General features: G+C 41.2%; 1 protein-coding gene and 1 long non-coding RNA gene across 3 annotated transcripts in view; one reads left to right on the top strand and one right to left on the bottom strand.

Annotated features, from left to right (window-relative positions):
• chd1 (chromodomain helicase DNA binding protein 1) overlaps positions 1-21618 on the bottom strand; it is a 37285-nt gene that overhangs the window by 5795 nt on the left and 9872 nt on the right. For both annotated transcript variants that reach the window (XM_053410719.1, XM_053410720.1), the window contains exons 15-28: positions 20547-20709; positions 13676-13828; positions 13111-13182; positions 12869-13018; positions 10913-11061; positions 10206-10302; positions 10022-10117; positions 9736-9912; positions 9420-9580; positions 9293-9334; positions 9081-9214; positions 8398-8536; positions 4200-4350; positions 3841-3963 (exon numbers count right to left, since the gene is read on the bottom strand). In XM_053410719.1, coding sequence (XP_053266694.1) covers positions 3841-3963; positions 4200-4350; positions 8398-8536; positions 9081-9214; positions 9293-9334; positions 9420-9580; positions 9736-9912; positions 10022-10117; positions 10206-10302; positions 10913-11061; positions 12869-13018; positions 13111-13182; positions 13676-13828; positions 20547-20709 — 1807 coding nt within the window. The remainder of the gene's footprint in view (positions 1-3840; positions 3964-4199; positions 4351-8397; positions 8537-9080; positions 9215-9292; positions 9335-9419; positions 9581-9735; positions 9913-10021; positions 10118-10205; positions 10303-10912; positions 11062-12868; positions 13019-13110; positions 13183-13675; positions 13829-20546; positions 20710-21618) is intronic.
• On the top strand, positions 6461-7803 carry LOC128424519 (uncharacterized). The gene is made up of 2 exons (XR_008333037.1): positions 6461-7353; positions 7436-7803. It is a non-coding gene; the product is annotated as an uncharacterized LOC128424519 (long non-coding RNA).

Raw genomic sequence — 21618 nt, 5'->3', positions numbered from 1 at the left:
TACATTACAAAAATATGGTTTAAACTTTTTTTTTACGAGTTTAAAGCGTAATGTTGCCTGACAAACGTCTTCTTTTTTTTTTTAAATCACAATTATGCAGTCCAAAGAAGACTGTAGTTTCGTTTGCTAATGTTTTTATTGCTGATACTTTCCCTGTCCTTTTGTTAACAGAAAAAATTCTTGATTTTTTATTTATTTTTAGTATCAGCACTTTGCCTGTCCTTGGTTTTAAATGGACAAAAACTAAATTTTTCTTAGTTTTTGTATCAATAGTACCCTAATATGCAGCAAAGTTTATTAGAAGAAATTTTTGAATGAAGCATTGATCTTTAGTGTCATCACATGCAACAACCTCAAGCTCAATTTAAAAGCTGTTTGCTAAATAAGAGCAATTGAGAATTTGTGTCATTCATAATCCAATTACTCGATTAATCGTTTCAATAATCGACTATCAGAATAGTCGTTAGTTGCAGCCCTAGTCCCGGTGTGGAAGTTTTTCACACTCTCTGAGAGTGACCGTCATCGCAACGACGATGTATGGCGAGAATACAAGGCGCTTGCAGCCAGCGTTAGTGAGGTGGGAAAAAGGCCAAAGGGAAATCTTGTTTACCAGCTGTTTTCCCTGGTAGAAGGTTGTGGATTTCGCTGGCTAATCTCACATTTCGAAACCCGCTACACTCTGCCAAGTCACCGCTACTTTTATGATGTGTCCCTGCCTGCCCTGTAGGATGTGGTCGCCGCACACATTCATAGTCTGATAGATGCCAACGTATGCAGCATAAGCTTTGTCACGGACATATGGACCTCAGTCATCAGTCCAGTGAGTATGGTTAGTTAGATGGCTCACTGGCTGGATGATTTCATTATGAAACGGACATTGTTGCATGCACTGTAGTGTTCTGGCTCGCACACAGGAGCCTGTCAGTTCTATAAGAGCCCTTATTTTTTTAATGAAAGATGCACTTTATATATTTTTTAGGGCTGTGAAATGATTACAATTTTTAATCAAATTAATCACAGGTTTCTATGGATTAATCATGATTAATCACATTACCGATTTTTTCGGAATATTTTTGTGAAAACAAGATTTATGACATTTAACTTTTCTTTTGTGCTGCAACTCAGCAGTTCTTCAGCAGTTATCATTGCTTTTCCATATGGAACATTAATATAATCTTCATCCTTAACAGAATTCGGGCTCCTTAGCCATTGTGTGGTTGAATAAAACTTTTTTTTTTAAATTAAACAGAAATTATTTGAGCTTCTTAGCCATAGGATGGTTGACATTTTTTATAATGCCTCTAAAGGCCCTCTTAGCTACTCGGTCTTTAGCCAGTTGGTGAGGCAAACTAACTTGTTAAAATTCTCTGACAGTAAAGCTGACCGCTTCTTTTGCATAATGTGTCCGGCGAGTGAGTCTGGTTTGGCGCATTCCACTTGAACGCCCCTCGCCAACACATGCTTCGCGTTGCGGTGGTTAGGCGGGTATTGCTACGGGTGAAACGATAACGTCTTCTCGCAGAGTGTGCATATCACCTTGGTTTTACTGAATGTTCGATCTTTGTTTTTTTGGAACACGATCTTCCCGTCCAGAAGGTCCTCAGGTTCATCAGAATTATCCATGTTGTTTGTTTGTTTGAATGGCAGCTGCCGTCTGACTGCATTAGAGCGGCGACTAGTGCAGAGGCGGCGGAATTGGAAGGTCCTTCTGCGCATGCGTTAAATGCGTTAAAAAAAAAAAAACGAATTAATCCTGTAATTTAATCATAACGCGTTAACGCGTTATTTTTCACAGCTCTAATATTTTTTTCAACTAATTTTATTTAATTAGGCATTTATCTTCAGAAATGTTGTCGTTACATTTATTTTTAATTGTTATGCTATACATTTTATAAGATGAAGCCCAAAATATAGAGAAACCGTCCTTACTCTGACACGATACAAGTACATAAGCTATCCTCGGCCTTTTTCCTTTTCTTTATTGAACATAATATTTCTCGTGCTTTTGTCACTTTTCAGCTCTATAATAGCCTTTCATTTTGAAAGAACATTATTTTTATGTCAATTAATATTCTAATATACTAACTTGTCTTATTTTAGATGTCAAAATATTTAATTAAAATTAGTTTGCAGTACCAGATTAATTTGTTTTAGTTTTCTGATCTTCACTAAAAAAATTAACACACACTTAGAACTGAGTCAGAACATACTTTTGTTGTGTTAACTAGGGATGCACCGATATGGAAATTCTTGGCCGATACCGATATTTAAAATAACAATCTGGCCGATAGCCGATACCGATATTTGTTTATTTTCTTTTTGTTGTTATTCATTCACCCTTTTCTGCCAGAAAAATAATTAAATAATTATTTAAAAAGCACTATTCATCACTCTTATCTTTTAATGAGCACAAATTGAATCAGATTTATGAAACAATCTTTGATTTAACTAAACTTTATTTAACAGAGACATATTAGGCCCATTTTACCGCAAGTTGAAATGGTTCTTTGGGATCTTAATGAAATGTCTGTAACATATTTTGGTCAAAATACCACAAGGATAATTTAAAACAGCACCTTTCTACCCTGTCTAAAAAGGCCCTGTTAAAGTATCATTATAGAGAACGCTCTTCTCATTGATTTACGGTAGCAGTATTGCCCGTTTATTAGATGTGTTACGGCTTCTGTGTGTATGACGTATGTTGTCAATTCCCTTGTTACCTGTGCATGAGACGGATGAATAGAGCCGGTGCACATGAGAATAAAGTACTTAAGCAGACGCTACGCTCATACTTTTTACGCCAAGTTACACTGCGTGATTCAAGAGAACTTAACAAGCCCTCCTCAGTTTTACCTGTTTTTAGTGTCGGGCAGAAATCACATCGCGTCAACACCCACCGTGGCCCTTCGCGATGCTTGTTTTAATTAAACAGTCGGATTCCCCTGGTCCGAACCAGTTCTCAGTCAGCTGCTAGGGGCCAGCCGAGGCGCACCGCAGGGTGCGCCCCCCCGCGCGAACAGAGGGTTCCCCCAGCGGTCGCCGTAGCTGAGGTGATCCGCGAGAGGGGCCCGACACGCGTCCAGAGTGACCGCCGCTGACCGCGTACCCAGTCCCCTCCAACGGCCCGCCTTCCGTGCCGGCGCCGTGAGGTGCCACCGGATGAGGACCTCCCGGTGCCGCACACTGAGCCTCCGGCGGCGCGGAGAGGAGGGCGACGGAGCGACTGCTCCCCCAGCCGCGGCACGTGCCCAGCGGTTTTACCACAAATATGAACATCGGCCAATGATATCGGTGAAAGTCAAGTTTATTACTGATAAGCCGATATCAGTAAACGAGGCGAATATCGGCCGCTACCGATGTTCGGCCGATAAATCGGTGCATCCCTAGTGTTAACAATCAAATATTAATTCATCTACAATTGCTTACTATATTTAGCAATTTTTCAGGAAACTTATTTTTAAGAAACATGAAATTATCATCGTTATTGGCCAGAAAAATCCATATCGTGCATCCCTAGTAAAATATGTCTGGGACTAAATGATGTAACTTCATTAAAGTTTTTCAACTTGAATAATTCTTTCATCAACATCCAATGTGATTTTGAGTGTCCCCTAAATAATTTCCGAGCAGTGTGTATGTATGTCTTTATGTGTGTTATATGGCTAGTTTAGTTGGAACTCTGTACACTCTTTACATGTGTATGTTTAAAGATAAGAAGGAAACAGCTGATATAAAATGCATCTAGACATACAGAGAATGCTACGTGGCAGCAGCAAACAGAGTACAGTGATGAAAAGAATGATATCCGAGTTAGTGATGCAGAGGCACTGTAGCACTTACTGTCCCTGCTTGTTTCTGTGCTTCTTTTTTGGCCAGGTCCTTGCTCAGTAACTTGATGAGGTAGTCTGCTCGGGTCTGTAGTTGTTTGGCCTGTGGCTTCTTGTCAGGGTCGTCTGGGAGGAGCTGATCAACAGTAGACAGTTAAGATTGTTGTAAGAGGTTTATGAAAGAGCCCATTTGTAAATGTGTATATATTTTAAAATGTATAAAAGATTTGAGATCCAATATTTGAGTTGGCTGTAGAAAAGCAAAGAAATTTCAATTATAGTCACTTCTCCTGAATGACTCCACACAAACGCATTACACAATGCAGCTTGCACTTTATTCTTTACTGACTTTTGAAAGAAGGGCAAACTCACCTTGTGTGTGAGATTGAGGTCCGGGTCCATCTTGATCATCTCCCAGCTGCCATAGCCATACTCATAAATTCCTATGAGCAGGCTAGAGTCATCCTCCTTCCCCCACTCGATGTCAAAGTGCGCTGCCTTCGAGTGGCATGGAATCATATACCTATTCAAAGTAAGACAATTACAATCCAGACATACAAATACTAGAAGGAAAAAAACTCCTGCTTTTCTCCAATATAGAGCTTTTTCGGCTCAGAAATATTGTCAGGACGTCCGACGGAAATGTCTCTTTGAGCTTATTCCACAGCTTCTCTGTTGGGTTATGGTCTGAACTCTGCTTCAACAGTTGGATTTTCTTAGTTTGAAGTTGTTCTGTTGTGGATTTACCTTTATGTTTAAGGTCATTGTTCTGCTGTATCAGTAATTTCTAGTGATCATCGGCTGGCGAACAGGTTGTGTGTGGGGAGTGAAAAAGATGAGCCGACATATACACTAATCCTACAGGAAATGCTGGAATACTTACCTAACACAATACATACAATAAAGCTCATTAATAACAACCATCCCATCCAGCTTGCTGAGCTGGTAGCCTGGTAACATAATCTGTCAAATTTTGTATTTATTCAAATTCTAATATCAGACTGAATAAGGGACAATATATTTTCCAACAAAATCTGTTATACTGAGAAGCCCACTGTAATATTTTCAATATGCACCAAGTGAGATGTGTCCTTGCACAGTTTACAGCTTTAGTTCTCAGAAATATTGGTATTGTACAATGAAATATCCTTAACTGAATCGATATGTACACATATGTACAGAAACTGTTTAGTCTACTCATGAACATAAATGTTAACTAGCTTCAATGATTCCTTTAAACCTTAATCTTAATCATATGTCTCACAGATTATTCTGCTTTGTGATATGTTGGGAGTCATCTTGCCAAAGTGCCGTCTTTTAGAGAGAAGTCACAGGACTAAATCGTCTCCATTTAATGACAATTTGTCACTGTGAACTTTTCTATACCTGAAGTCTCTTACTTTCATTACCAGGGTTATAAAAATGATCTATACTTCATCACAATTCTTCTGAGATCTTCTTGTGAACAGCAAACTCAAAATGAGTGTAGTAGCTCTCACACACACACACCTTGAATCGGTTTCATTGACTGGGCCTAAGGTTTACTAAATCCCTCCAGCAGGGAGTTTTGCCATTAGGACAGGGGTTGACTTCTATCACACACCGTGAATGTTTGAAGGATGTATTCAGAATGGACAAGAACAACACAATGATTTGTGCTATTATTTGAAAAGATTGTGTTAGTTCATATATATACGATTATGGTGGACAGCTCCCATGGGTTAATTACAATCCCAATTCTGTCTAAGGGCTGCTGCCCACCAGAGGATTCTAAACTCTTGACGGATTTGAAAAACTTGGGAGACCACACACATGACAGACTTAACCGATTATTAAACCTTTAAATTCAAAGACCCTGGACGATTTTTTGCCAGAATATCAGACCAGACACTTGTCATTTGTAGTAAACAATTTCACAGCATCGATTTCAGAGACGTGATATCTTGCGTATTATCATCTTCCGTTTCTGATATGGAGTTTAGCAAACAACTTTTAGACGCATTACTGCCACCCTCTGAACTGGAATGTGGAACACTGGCATGAATAAGCGTGACTTCAGAAGAAAAACAGACATTGAGGACCGAACTTGTGCAGGGTTTCCCCCAGCACTATCTTGTTAAGGCGGCCGCCTTAACTAGACTAGGGCCCCGCCTTGACTACCAATGTATTGAAAAAAAAAAAAAAAAAAAAAATGGCATTGATAATACTCAGGTAATACTGTTTACAACATTAGTCGTGCCAATAAAGTTTTTTGAGTGTAATTGAGACGGCGACATCTGGTGGTTGAATATATTGTTGCATAGTCTATCATAGTCACCTGTCAATCTACCGCCAGTGACGTGCGGTGAGGTCAGTGAGTGGGTAGGCACTGAGTTCTGAAAGCCAGATTTCTCTAAACCTATATATTGTTAAATCAAAAACAATAAACAACAAACAGGCACGCACGGCCGATTTCAAATAAGTTCCTCCCTTTCTTTCTTTCTTTCTCTCTCACTCACTCACTCACTCACACACACAGACGGGACGTATATGAAATGTCACGACGGTGACTTCAGGTTTGCCCGTAGCCTACTGTAGTTTGGTCTAAATGATTAAACATCGCATCCATCGACTTAACGGACCCATCCCTCACACCGAGGGCAGAATAAACGTAAGGCAACAAGTCAAACCTTCGCCGATTCAAACTACCGGTACTACTTCTATTCAACTTAAAAATAAAAGACAGCATTCATCATTATGTAGGACTACAGCATAACTGATGGCAACTCCACTCCATAAACTTTATCTTAATAGATATAGTACCAGTAGCATATGCCCCATGGACCTGTCCAGCATCAGAATGTAACCATTTATCCACATTGCAGAGCTTAGGTTTGTCCGTCAGTAACAATGAAAACACAACTGCTCAATTGAATATAAAATGCAGAATGGATTGCACTCGGTATCAATTCATCCAACTTTATTATTAAATAAACCCCCAAAAAGTTTCTGACTCACCAATCTGACTCCCTGGCTGTAGAAATAAGCAATACGATAGTAATCCAGTGACAGTCTGACTGACAGCACAGCTAGCTAGCATCCTTCCGTTCATGTAGGCTACCTGTCCGTTTGAAATGCTCGAACATTGTTTGTCCCTGTTGCTGCTGTACACCGTCCAAGGCTGGCGCAGGCCTTTCTCTTGCTATTCATTCTGTTCCTTTTTAAATTATAATCCAATTTGTTAAAATTCCTCCAGTCTGAAATATCTGCGGGCACGGACACGGCAGCTGCAATGTTGACTTAAAAATCCGCGGGGGTAACGCGACGTGAATGAGCATAGCCAACGTAATGACGTTGGCCTAAGCTGCGTAAATGTCTAGTAATATCTCGATTTTAATTGGTCCATGAATGATATGTAACGTAAAGGCTTATGCAGTATGATGAGCTACATCAGCTGTATCCAAACCTGTCCCTCCTGTCAGCGATCGCGCTCACGATACCAGTGGCAAGTGTCAATTGTGAGCGAGATTTTTCTGCCATGAATAGGGTAAGCCCATCATCTTCTCACTATCTTAGTTCAAAATTTAAAATATTAAATACAACATTGACTTCATTCACTCTATGTGTAGATAAAGACAGACCTGCGAAACAGGCTGCAGGGCAAGAGTCTTACAGCCTGCATGAAGATCAGCATCAATGGCCCACCAGTGTCTAAGTTTAATTTCAGCAGGGCGCTGGAACTGTTCTTTGCACAGCCACGCAGAATAGCATGCACTGATGCCTCTTGTCAGCTGTGCCGCAAATAAGAAGATCCAGAAAGGAACTGTAAATAGTTGAATTTGCCCTTTTATGTGCATACAAAAGTTAAGTGTATTGTCCATTATTTGTATTTAATTTGCACTGTTCTTTAATTTTATTTTGTAGTGTCTGCATGTTTTCCACAACATTTGTACCTACTGTTGTTTATTTATATTGAAATAAACAGTTGTTTATTTCATTCATGCGTACTGGCATCTTTGAGCAAAATGCCCCCAAAAATTTTCGCCGCGCCGCTACGCGCCGCGCCAACAGCACCGCTACGCACCGCGCCAACAGCACCGCCACCTGCTTACCACCTTGACTGAGACATTTACTGGGGGAAACACTGCTGTGTGTTCTGTTTTGTGAAAAAACAAAAAAACTATTGATGTAGTCATGGTTGAGAAGGCTTATACACGCAAGCTGGACATTTTTTTTAGTTTTTAGTCAGAACTGTACAAGTACGCAATTCCGGTCAGCTCTCTCTCGCTCTCTCCCTCTCTACTGTGGGTTTCTTTCAGAGCCGATTTATTGTAAATATCAAACACTTTTCATATTTGTTGATATAAATATGTTTAATATATTTAACGATTTGAGATCGGGGCAGCGCCGACTCAATCAGAGGCACGAACCCCCCCAGCGCTTAATATAAAATAATCTGCACTGAGTGAACTCCAGTCGGGAAAGCCCCTAAGATTGCCAGAAGGGTAAAATTGTGTCTAAAAATCTGCTCGGTTATCCTCTAGTGTGGAGAAGCCTTGACAGAATTCATGTTGTGTATCTGGAGCCTTACTTCTTTCTCTCCTCTGGGTCAGCAGGAATGGCCTTGTGGAGTGGAGCCAGCTCTTCCTCGTGGGAGATAACAAGCTTGGCATTCACCTGGACACCAGAGATCCTGAATGTTGGGCCTTTTACTTTCCCTCTTCTGCCTCCTGATGATCAACAGGAAAAATAAAATTTCATTAAGTTTCATGCTTTAATGGCTGTAGAATCCTGTATGAAACAAAAAAAAAAAAACATTTTGAGGGACATGACACAGGACCACTAGTGTGCAAAATGCCATGCGTAATGTAACGCTCTCTGTGTTCACCTAATTTGAGCTGTGCAAGTTCATAAAAGCCAGGGTCGCTCTCCATGTGGTATATTCTGTACAAATCAACCCCAACCTGTATGCTGCTCCAAATGGGAGCCAAGCAGAAATGAATTTTAGGGGCTTCCTATAATAATAACTTGTGGCGACCATTCCCTGTTCCACAAAATTTATTCAGTTTTGCTTTAAGTAATTTATCCTGCCAAAGGGCTGCAAAATATTTATCATTGCAAATCTGCCCCCTGTAACATAGTGTATTATTTTGATCATAACATATGATGTGCACTGGTGTTACTGCAGGCTTGGATGTTCAGCAGGTGTTGGCCAATTTAGCAATGAAATCTTTAAACTTTTGGACTGATGGACTCTCGGATGTGTTGGGCTACCTGAGTTCTTGTCTGGTCCACAGGGATTTTCACGCAGTGTTCTCACACAGCCATTGTGAACAGTCTCTGCCAATCGTTTCAGGTCATGTTCAGACTTATCTACAAGTTCAGCATCACGAGCAATAGCATCCAACCTTAGTGAAGAAGACACATGTTGAGCATACTGTTGTTGTTGATGTTATAAAGAAAATAGTAAATCTCATGTTGCTTACCTTTCCAGTGGTCCCCCAAACTTTTTGTAACTCTTAACAAACCTGTAAGCATTTCACAGAGATATTAACAACAACGTTCAGAGTATATAAACAGCAATAGTGAGGAATCCGTTACTATTATAATCACCTCCTGATCTCAGCATCATTGAAACCCTTGATATTTTCTCGCGGGATGGTCCTGGGCCGCCCTCTTTTCTTTGGCCTCTTTCGGTCTGAGGGCGAGTCACTGTCGGACCCAGAGTATCTCCTGTTCCTACTTTGCCGGCCCTCAACAGCGTTAAAGCTTGACTGTTCACGAAAAGGAAAAAAGACAAATCACCTTGGGGTTCATTGAGAACCAAAACCTGCAATACCACATTTCAAAATACCACTTTACGTTTCCTCTCAAAATGAGAAGAATGAATATTGAGTCCTAATTATATTAAGCATGACTGCTTATGTACCTGTTTGGCACAATTCCTCATACGTGGCAGCAAGTAGATTTCTTCCAGCTCCTTCTGTTTCTCCTCTTCCTCCATCCTCCTTCTCTGCATCTCAGGTATAATGTCATCCCAACTCCGGTGACTACGCTCAGAGTCAATGTCCATTTCCTCATCATCCATCATGGTGAAGTTGGCTACCTGCACAGGTCAAGTCCACAAATAACTGTTAATGTTAATTTGCTGAGGAGCAGAGTCCAACGGTTTTGGGTATTGTTTAACCAGATCCTGAAACAAGAAGCATTTTAACCTTGAACTGAGACAGAAGCTCTTCTCCCACTGTTGAGGGTCCAGGGTCATTCTCCCTGGTCTCAGCTCTTTTGAGGATCTCATCAATGTCCATTTCCTACAGAGCAAAACAGGCCGTGACATGACACATTGTATTTCAGAAAAGGTGTTTTTATGAACACACAATTGAGTATAAAATTACACACCATGGGTTCCTGCTCTTCTCCCTCTAGCTCCTTGAAAAGCTCCTCCGCACCAAACTTCAGGATGGCAGAAAGCTCCTCCTTATTGAAAGGTGCTGAACTGTAGGCAATAAAACAAACTCAAGTGAGATAACAATGACGTGTGGCCGCGATTTTTAGGGGAATACAAAGGCCATAGATGAAATAGCTTTTGGGGTAAAAAAAAAAAAGAAGCCACATTCGCCTTAGCAAGCCTGTCGATACCGAGGTGGGCGACAAGCAAAATAATTTAAGATTAAAAGGGACATGGACACAAAGGAGGGAAGTTAAAGTTGCAGTGTGTAGAATCTAGACATAAAGTGGTGAAGTTGCATGTTGCAGCTGAACACCCCTCACCTCACCCTCCCCTTCCAAACATGAAAGAGAACTTGTGGTAACCCTCAGTATTCATAAAAACTCACAGGGTGTTTAGTTTGTCCAGTCTGGGCTACTACAAGAAACATGGCGGCCTCCATAGAGAGGACCCCCCCCCCCCGATGTCCATATAAAGTTTTTAAATATAAAAGGGCCCATTCTAGGGTAGATAAAACAACATTTTTTATATTTTAGATGGAAAAAAATATTGTGAAACATCACTATGATTATTTATATCTGTCTATAGATCCCTTTCACATAAAACGTACACACTGGAATCTTCAATCAAGAAGCAGAATGTGGAATATATTGCTTGCCTGGAGGGAGCAGAACCAGTATGGAGAACGGTTTTCCCTGTAGTATCCATCCTTTGAATGACAAGGTGGTCCAGCACCATTTTCTTCTTTGCTCTCTCAATGATGTCCTCCTCCACTGAGCTTTTAGTCACCAGACGGTAGATATTCACCTGCCAATCCAAAAGCAATCAGTAAAATATACAGTACAAAATCTGCACCACTAGATCAGCATGTAAACAACTTCTAGTAGTGCTTTTGGAAAAGGTAGATGATATCTACTGATGACCCGAGTGGTGGAGAACAGGAAGTACATTTTGTTATATAATTAAAATCATTTCACTACCTCAAGTCCGAGTCATTTTCATAGAAGATTTCTTCAATGGGTACAGTCTGGCTAGGAGATGACTCTAGAGTTGGTGAACTCATAGCAACTTAATACCATCTCTAGTCTCTGGTATCCTTTTGAGTGTGAAACAACTGTTAATTTAAATTTCCTGGTTTCCTGGTCCTGGCTAGCCTGACGTTGTCATACTCATAATTCTAGTCAGAATATGAGTCTGATACCGCTCCATTGGGCTGTGATTATGGGGCGTGTTTCAACCGAACCAGAAAAAAAAAAAGCCTCTTCGCTCAATTGGATAGACCTACAACCAATCAGAGCAACGTAGTAGTATGGTAAGCGACGCATAGTTGTTGTCAACAGAACTCAAGCGAACTTACGACACCTATGATACTATGTTTACAAGATTTGATTCATATCACGACATTGTGAGTTATTTACTAAGTCAGACAGTCTTTCTCTTACCATTTGTAAGTTAGATGAACTTCATCCACAACGATAACGCCGGGTTCACACTGGAAGCGGAAGGCCGGGCAGCGCTAATAATATCACCCGTTGATCCAGTAGTATCCTGTACTTCTCCACTTCAATTATTAATTTAATGTCATCGATGTTGAAGACCTTCTCCGCTGTTTGCTCTGTTAAATGTCGAATGTTGAGGGTAAATAACGTATTCTCCACTCAAGTCTATGTGGAGAATACTTATACGAATACTCTTTTTATCTTTATGACTGCTTGTGTGGCTGTAGTGGATGGGCAGAGGGGGACATTTAATAATGTCATTGGTAAAATCAAAACTCCAGGACAACAGAAGGGGAATTCAAAGTATGGGATGCATATTTGATCATTTATATCATATAAAATATGTCATCAATATCGTTTAAAATCATTTTTCAGTGAGTTTCCTGGCGCGATACGCATTGCATCAGGCGCAAAAAATAGACTCGACGCCGAAACGATCTCTGCACGGCGCTAGGCAGCCTTGGCGCAGCGCGGCGCTTCAGCCTCCGGTGTGACAGGCACAAAGGTTTAACATGGGAGTGGATGGGAGCCAGCTGTTATTTAAGGCTTGGCTGCGCTTACGAGTCGTTTTCCTCTTTCAAAATGAATGCGCTGTTGATGTCTTCTAAAACAGACTCAATGGCAGCATCTACACAGCTCAGCTCTCCAGCGGCAGGCATGTTTGTTGAAAACTAATTCAACCCAGGCACTCTTTGGTGACGTGGTTGATTACGTTACTGTTGATCATCTGTCCATCATCGTATAAAGCCCGCCCTAACAATTTGATTGGTCCGAAAAGCTTCTGTTCGGGCATAGTTTCTCCCCAACGGAGCAATGCCAGACCGAACTTCCCGACCTCAAATGTTGTGGGCGGGGCTAAGTTCGTCTGGTATTCAGGCTAGGTCCTGGCTCTACTGGAAACAATTTCAGCTTTCAAAACCACCACAAGTGACGGCCTCGCTTTTGTTGAAAATTTGACTTAAAACACTTCCATCTTCCCAACTAAACATTGACATGTAATCTTACTGACTGCCAACTCCATGATGCATATATGTGACAGCTGTGTACCTGTGGCAAAACACATTACAACAAACAAAGAACATGAAATGGAGAGGTGAATGGCACATGCTCCCTACCTGTCTTTTCTGTCCGATTCTGTGGGCTCTGGCCTGGGCCTGCAGATCATTCTGAGGGTTCCAGTCCGAGTCAAATATGACTACTGTGTCAGCCGATGCCAGGTTTATACCCAGACCTCCGGCACGCGTTGATAACAAGAAGCAGAAGTCCTAGGCACACAAGTAGAGGTTGACTATATGGTCCTGGTATATTTAAATGAATAATAAACTACATTTACTGTTAGCTACATCACAGAACTTACCTCTGAGCCCTCAGCATTAAAGTGGTCCAACGCCTGCTTTCTCATCTCTCCTTTGATGGAGCCATCTAATCTCTACACGAAAAGACAACATTTCAAATTCAGAAATTTATAATAAGCATACAGTAGCATTAGAAAGTATTCAGACCCCTTCACTTTTGCAAACTTTGTGCCATTCATTGAATTGGGTTGAGTGCTACTGACATGGTCTTCCTTCCATTAGGTTCTTGGTCACCGCCCTCTTTTTAGCCAAACGGACAAGTCTAAGAAAAGATCTGGTGCTTGAAATGTCTTCCGTTTTTTAATTACGGTGGTTGCTGTGCTCATTGGAACTTTAAAATCTTACCACTACAATATTACTCTGCAGGCAGGAAAAGGTCTGCAGTAGACCAAATGGCCAGTTGAATGAGAGACATTTCAAACATCTCGTGGAATCTATCCCACAAAGAACTGGGCCTGTCTTGAGCGCAAACGGTTGAGCAGCGGTATTGGTGTGGTGTTCTGGATAAAGTGCTTGGGGAGGGTATGTACAGTGGGTGATGGTCATGTGAGAACAGTGTATAGCTACCTGAAAGAGGAACTGTCGGCTCCTCAGGTAATCAGCAAGGATATCCAACATCCGTACCATCTGGGAGAAAATGAGAACCCTGTGGCCTCGCTCCTTCAAACGCACCAGAAGTTTGTCTAACAGAACCAGCTTGCCACTGCTGCGGATTAGATGCTGTTGGAAGAAAAGAATGGCTTACTGTTATTGGTCAAGCCTCCTCAAGTAATGTCAGGAAATACATAAATATACGCGGAACTGTGTTCATTCAGTTTGCTTCTGGAATTAAGCACACCCACTTAGATGTTCCAAAAGAGTATCTGCCAAGCCCCCTCAGCAGATAAAAACAAATGTCAACAGGATATCTGCACAAACTATGATATGAATAATTATTATACAGTTTTCATACTAATACAGTAATACTGTTTCTACAGCAGAATGGATGCAGATGGACCTTACATGACACATTTTGGGGAGTTTGATCAATTAAGGCAAAATGTAATACATATTTAATTGATTCGCATTAATACTGATAGGGTCATCAGAGCCAAACCAAGTCAAAGACTGGGGAGAAGGAAGTGGCAATGCTGGTCAAATGGCAGAATGGCAGGTTCGATAATCATCAACTGGATGTACCCCTGCCTGACGTCATTATGGTAAGCGTGCTGCATCATTTCCTGTTTTCTTGCCGATGGTGGTGGTCGCTCTCTGAACTAGCTCCTTTGCTAAACACAGCTGTTTCTCTGAATTACTACCGGTAAAAATCACCGCTCTGTAGTTTAACACCCACACATACCAACTCCTACTCTCTGGTGCTTAGTGATTATTTGTTCTGTTTGAGCTCACCCTTGTAGCTATATAGCAGCGATGTCTTCTCTCTCTCTCCCTCTTGCTCCACCTTGCTCCGAGTGTCGAATATTTCCTTACTCCTCTACCTCCCTTAACAGTAGTGGTACTTGTAATAAATATAGTTTTGTTGGTAGCGATGGAGGCGAGGCTTAGCGACTTAGAAGCTCGGCTCTGCAGCTTAGAACCTCCGTTAGCTGTAGTTAGCCGGCCCCCGCTAGCCACCGCGGAGCCCCCAAGCTTGGCCTTAAGTAGCAGTCCCTCAACTTGTCCCATGCAGCAGGGAGCCGAGGGCTGCTGGGTGACGGTCCGGAGGGGGCATAGTACTAGTCTTAAAAAGCCCACGATTAAAGAGCCACCAGCTCACATTTCAAATAGATTCTCTCCACTCAGCGACGCACCCGCTGAGAAACAAACTCTGATTATTGGCGACTCGGTTCTGAGAAACGTCAGGTTAGCGACACCAGCGATCATAGTCAGCTGTATCCCAGGGGCCAGAGCCGGCGACATCGAATATAAACTGAAGTTGCCGACTAAAACTAAACGTAAATAAAATAAAATCGTAATTCACGTCGGCAGCAACGACTCCTGGCGTAGCATGTCGGAGGTCACTAAAGTGAATGTTGAGTCTTTGTGTGCTTTCGCCAAAACGATGTCAGACACAGTAGTTTTCTCTGGCCCTCTCCCTAACACAACAGGTGATGACATGTATAGCCGCATGTTGTCTTTTAACCGCCGGCTGTCGAGGTGGTTCACAGTGAACTAAGACTTTTAAATGTGGTCTTTTAAACATTAGATCACTGTCATCAAAGGCTATTTTAGTTAATGAAGAAGTCTCCGATTACAACATAGATTTATTGTCCCTCACTGACACATGGCTGCATCCTGATGAATATGTCAGTCTAAATGAATCAACTCCCCCCAGTCATATAAATTCACAGGTTCCCAGAGAATTTGGGCGAGGAGGTGGAGTTGCTGCTATTTTTAACTCCAGTCAATCAATTAATCCTAAATCTAAACTCAGCTATAACTCATTTGAATGTCTTGTTCTTAGTCTTCCACGCCAATCCAGGAAACACCAACAGCCAATCATATTTGCTGTAGTTTACCGTGCTCTGGGGGCTTATACCGAATTCTTTTACAGAATTCCCTGAGTTTTTATCAAACCTAGTCCTAAAGACCAATAAAATTATTATTGTGGGTGACTTTAATATTTATGTTGACAATAATAAAGATAGCCTTGGCGTAGGATTTATTTCGATACTAGACTCAATTGGTTTCAGTCAGTGTGTACACCAACCTACTCATTGTTGTACACACTCTTGACCTTGTATTATCGGAATTGAACATTTAACAGTACTTCCGCACAATTCAGTTCTATCAGACCATAATTTAATAACCTTTGATTTATCAATAACTGAATATATGCCACTAATAAAAAACTAGAGGTCTACCTGATAGTTCTGTAGCTAAATTTAAGGAAATAATTCCAATTACATTTAAACCTGTATTATCCGTCGATATAAACAACAAATTCTTTAAAAACCCGAGTTCTATTGAGATCGATCATCTCGTCGATAGCTCTGCAGACTCATTAAGATTAACATTAGACTCAATAGCGCCTCTTAAAAAAGAAAAAATGCAAAACATAGTAAATTAGCTCCGTGGTATAATTCCCAGACAAATGAGTTAAAACAATTATCAAGAAAACTAGAAAGGAAGTGGCGCTCCAGCAACCGTGTTGAAAATCTCAGACTGGAAGAATAGTGTTAAAGATTATGAAAAGGCTCTCCACAAAGCAAGAGCTGCCTACTATTCAAATCAGGTTATGTACCACAGTAAAATAGCTATAATCAAACCCCTTCTCAAAAAACCCACCCTAGACCCAGAGGTTTTAGCCGATTACAGACCAATATCTAATCTCCCCTTCATGTCTAAAATCTTAGAAAAAGTTGAAGCCAATCAGCTGTGTAAGTTTCTCCAGTAAAATATTATATATGAGGACTTTCAGTCGGGGTTCAGAGCCAATTACAGCACAGAGACAGCCTCAGCAAAAGTCAAAAATGACCTTCTTATAGCTTTAGATCAGGGACTTGTGTCTGTCCTCTCTCTGTTAGATCCCAGTGCAGCATTCGACACAATTGACCATCAAGTTTTATTACAAAGACTTAAACAGTTAATTAACATTAATGGAACCGCCCTCAACTGGTTTAAATCTTATTTTTCTGATTGCTCCCAATTCGTGCAAATTAATGATGAGTCATCTGTGCACACCAAAGTTAACCATGGTGTTCCACAGGGCTCTGTGCTCGGCCCAATTTTATTCTCATTATATATGCTTCAACTAGGAAAAATTATCAGGGCACACTCTGTAAATTTCCACTGCTATGCGGATTAGGGATGGGCGTTCGATTAAATTGTCTTCGTCGATCGTCGGGAGAGTTAATGATGAATTTTCGATTAATCATTAATATTTTCAAGTTCAAAGATTCACTATTTATAAGCTACATTAAAATGCAGTGAAAAAAAATCTTTATTACAAGATGAACAAAATATGCGCTGCCGTAATCTTAAGCAGCGGAGCCGACAGCTAGAAGCCGGTGCTACTAAACACAACTGACCCTCGTTTTTTTCCCCTCCAAAATAAAATAATAATAATATAAAAAAACATAATGTTAAACAACAACTACAAATATATAATACTTAGGTCTGACAGGTTTTGCCAAATGTAACTCAAAACTATCAAACAAGGTACCGAGTCGAGAAAGCTTCATAAAAATAACCAGTAACTCACATACAACTTCAGCACCAGCCTACTGATTTGTGTTGAGAAAGATGAGCATGTTAACATGCTCTGGGGTCAGACGCGAACGCAGCCTGGTGACCGTCAGTCCAGCCGAAGAAAAACCCGCTCTGAGGGGACTGACGTCGCCGTGATACACAGGTAGCTCCGTGCTAACTTGGCTAGCCTGGCCGCGGCTCCGGTGTGTGCACTCCCCTCGTCCGTGTCAGACAACGCAGGCTCCTTGTCTCCCCCAGCCTCTGGGATAGCTTCGCAGTATTGGCAGTGAACAAAGTCATTTTTTAACTCAAAATGGTCCCATGCAACACTTCGCCGTGACCTCTTCATATTTACTTTGGAAATGGAACTACACGGTAACTCGCAAGTAACTGAGTAGGACTGTGGCGTTTTTTTCAAACACTGCCCCCTGTGGTCAAATGTGTAATTAGCGAATTTCTCGATGAAAAAATTATTTCATCGACGAAATTATTAATGATCAATTAATCGATTGTCGATTAATTATGCCCATCCCTAATGCGGATGACACCCAGTTATACTTGTCATTAAAACCTGAACAAAATAATCAATTAACTAAACTTCGAGCATGTCTCAAGGATATAAAAACCTGGATGACCCGCAATTTTCTCTTATTAACTCAGATAAAACAGAGGTTATAATACTTGGTCCTAAACACCTTAGAGATACATTATCTCATGATATAGTTGCGCTAGACGACATTGCCCTTGCTTCCAATGGCACAGTCAGGAACTTGGGAGTGATCTTTGATCCCGATTTGTCCTTTAATTCACACTTAAAACAAATTTCTAGGACAGCCTTTTTCCAATTGCGTAATATCTAAAAAATTAGACATGTCCTTTCGCAAAAAAACTAGTCCATGCCTTTGTTACATAGAGAATGGACTACTGTAATTCATTACTCTCAGGCTCCAGCAGTAAGTTGTTTAAGACTTTACAGCTTTTCCAAAATGCCGCAGCACGCACCCTGACGAGAACCAAGAAAACAGAGCACATTTCTCCAGTATTAGCATCGCTACACTGGCTTCCGGTTAAATCTAGAATAGAATTTAAAATGCTCCTCATCACTTTCAAGTCCCCGAATAATATGACGCTATTTTACCTTAAAGAGCTGTTAGTACCCTATCAACCCACTAGAGCACTCCGCTCCCAGAACTCAGGCTTACTTGTTGTCCCTAAAGTCTCTAAAAGTAGAGTAGGAGCCAGAGCTTTCAGCCATCAAGCCCCTCTCCTGTGGAATAATCTACCACTTTCAGTTTGGGAGGCAGATACCATCTGTTCGTTTAAGAGTAGGCTCAAAACCTTCCTTTTTGATAAAGCTTATAGTTAGAGCTAATTAGTGCAGCAGAACGTTACTTGTCCTATGTTCTAAAATAGGAAGCGTTTAGTTTAAAAAGGCATAGAGGTATTGATGTTTGATCTACTGAGTGGGCCACATGGTTTTCATCGTACTACCATACAAACCAGTAGCCAGTCAGATTTACCTTGAGCCTCAGTGTACCCCCAAGTTTGGCCTGTACCATTGTATCATTGATTACAAGGCAAAAACCCCAGATGACGCTAAGACGCAAAGGGAACTTATGACACATGACACACAGAGCTTCTCTTTCGAGCTTCTCCATCCCTATCACATCGAAGTAAGTCATATCTAGGGCTGCTCGAGTATGGAAAAAATCATAATCACGATTATTTTGGACAATATCAAAATCAAGATTATTCAAACGATTATTAATATGTGCCCTTATTCTGAAGTCTATGCTTTATTTTTTTTTACCACTTACGGTTCCGGTAAACACAGAGGACGGCTGCATGTCTTATTCCTCCGTGAAACCAGGATATCGGTGCCCGGTTGTTCAAACCCTTAATGATGGTAACCCTAACACTCTCTGACCGACTGACCAGCGCGGAGAAATGCGGGTCCGGTCTGACAGGTCTGAACAGCCAGGCGGGAGCGAGCAGCGCGGCCGCTACATGGTGTGCTGCTGCCCTCCATGCTTCTCCACTCGCGCTGTTTTTTCACCACCGATCACCACACACACAACTCGCCTCCTTCACTTTACAGCTGCTTGAGAGTGAGTGCCAGTCAGCTGGGCCGCTGAATGCTTTGGGGGAAGGACTGAATTGCGCATGCGCGTCTCTTTCGGAAAAAAATTCCAAATAATCGTCTCAACGCGATTATAGTAGTTTGGAGATTGTTTGACATCATAATCGAAATCACGATTAAATTTCGATTAATCGAGCAGCCCTAATCATATCTCATCATTACATGTTACTGACTGGACCCCTTCCCCGAGTCCCTTTGCTTTATCGCCCGCAGATCCGGGCCCGCTGTAGCCGCACCATGGATTACGATTTGTGGATCGCGCATCAGAGGTCGCAACGGTGGATCCAGTTTGGCGGATTCTATATCGTGCGGGCTGATCGTAGTGGTAATGGCGGATCCTGTGTCGGGTTGCCATCATATAATGGTGGTGGACCACAACCGAGGCGGCGGCTGATGATGGATCCTAATAAGCGGCATGGACAATGACTGTGGACTATAGTAGCATGTGATCTGGATGATGGATCATGATCTTGCTGGCTGCTGACCATAGACTATGATTGCAGCAGAACTGCTTGACATACAGTATTGAAGTTATCCTTCAAAATGTTTACCCTCATCAATGCTGCTAAAAACTTTAATCTTGATGTTTTCCTACAGCTGACATCTAATGCACTTCTGTCCGTCCTGGGAGAGGGATCCCTCACATGTGGCTCTCTCTGAGGTTTCTACTTATTTTTACCCTGTTAAAAAGGTTTTTTGGTAGTTTTTCCTAACTCTTGCTGAGGGTTAAGGACAGAGGATGTCACACCATGTTAAAGCCCTATGAGACGAATTGTGATTTGTGAATATGGGCTATACAAATAAAATTTGATTGATTGATGTGTTTCATCCAATGAACCTCATCAGATTATGCGTTTGTTTATCTAACCAAATTGATTCCGTGTCTCCTTTGCTTAAAAATCTTCCATCATCATCTTCATATGAACATCAATTTCAAAGTTTTAAAACTGATTCTGGTTTTCACTCATATCCCTCTAAACATGATGCTGCTAATATTATTTAGGATCACGAAACCAGGATTTTATGTTGACAAGTAGAAGTTGAGTCACATTTCTTTTTGAAAGGCAAAACTTGTTAGCAGTAATAGAAACCCGGTCGTTAAAAGATATTAACACAAAATAAACAGACCTGCAAGGCTTCAGCTCTATTGAGGAACTCGTTGTCCTCTGGAGGCTTGATCAGGTAACAGTGGTTACAACACTTCTTGAGCTCCATCATGATGTTTAGGAATCCTGATGTGCTGCCTTTGGTACCTTTACTCAGAGCCTTGTAGTTCCTAGTCAGGATCCATCTGATCACAAACAGAAAACATCCGGGCAAAAATGTAATATACACATACAAAAACAGAGGTATATATATATATTAGGGCTGAGCAATATGGGAAAAAATACTAGCGCTATATCTTTTTAGCTATTTAAATCAAATCAGTGCCACTGTTGCGTTATGATCTGCTGGAAGAATTTATGTCTGCAGGAGTGTGTGTGTGCTAGTCTCTGCCCCTCTTCCCCCTCAAACTTATAATCACATGTATTTAGTTATTAATCAATTACAACTTTAACCCTGATGTCCTGACTGTGCGCGTCACGCTACATCTCGTGTTGTGCAGCAGGTTCACTCCTTCACTGGTAATGCGAAAGGAGCCAATTGTCATTATTTCATAATCAACTTATACCAACTAATTTGGATGGAAAAGAGTTGAGTTTGTAGGGCTCTTTTAATCGATAGAATAGTTGGGGTTGTGTTCAAAAATCATCCCTGCTTCAAAAACTCAGGATACTCAATGTAACTAACCCACCATGTGTTATTGTTTATATCGCCAGAAGTGTCTTTCTGTTGTTTTATTGTGACATGTTACATGCTTTTATTTTGAAATGGTTCCGGTAGAGTCACGGACTCCCTGTGACGACGGAAACTTCGAGGGAAAAGGTTTATGTTTGTAGCGAGCCTCCAAAGAAGCACAAGTTTTCACGGTGTCCACGGTTGTTTTAAGGTGTTTTCAGTTGTATTTAGGTGTTTACAGAGATATAAGGACGGCCCAAATAAACGACCAGAACATCAGTTTAGTCTTGACAATCTTTCAGTGGGATCTCCTACACTCAATTTCTCCAATCAAACCTGCAGTGGTGCAATAAGGCTTAATCTGCTTCGACTTTGGTTTCCTGGTTCACAATTTATCTTGTCACCAGCAACACAAACGTGC

This window comes from Pleuronectes platessa, chromosome 19 (assembly GCF_947347685.1).
Source record: "Pleuronectes platessa chromosome 19, fPlePla1.1, whole genome shotgun sequence".
Taxonomy (NCBI): Eukaryota; Metazoa; Chordata; class Actinopteri; order Pleuronectiformes; family Pleuronectidae; genus Pleuronectes; species Pleuronectes platessa.
This window is presented reverse-complemented; position numbering and strand designations above follow the sequence as displayed.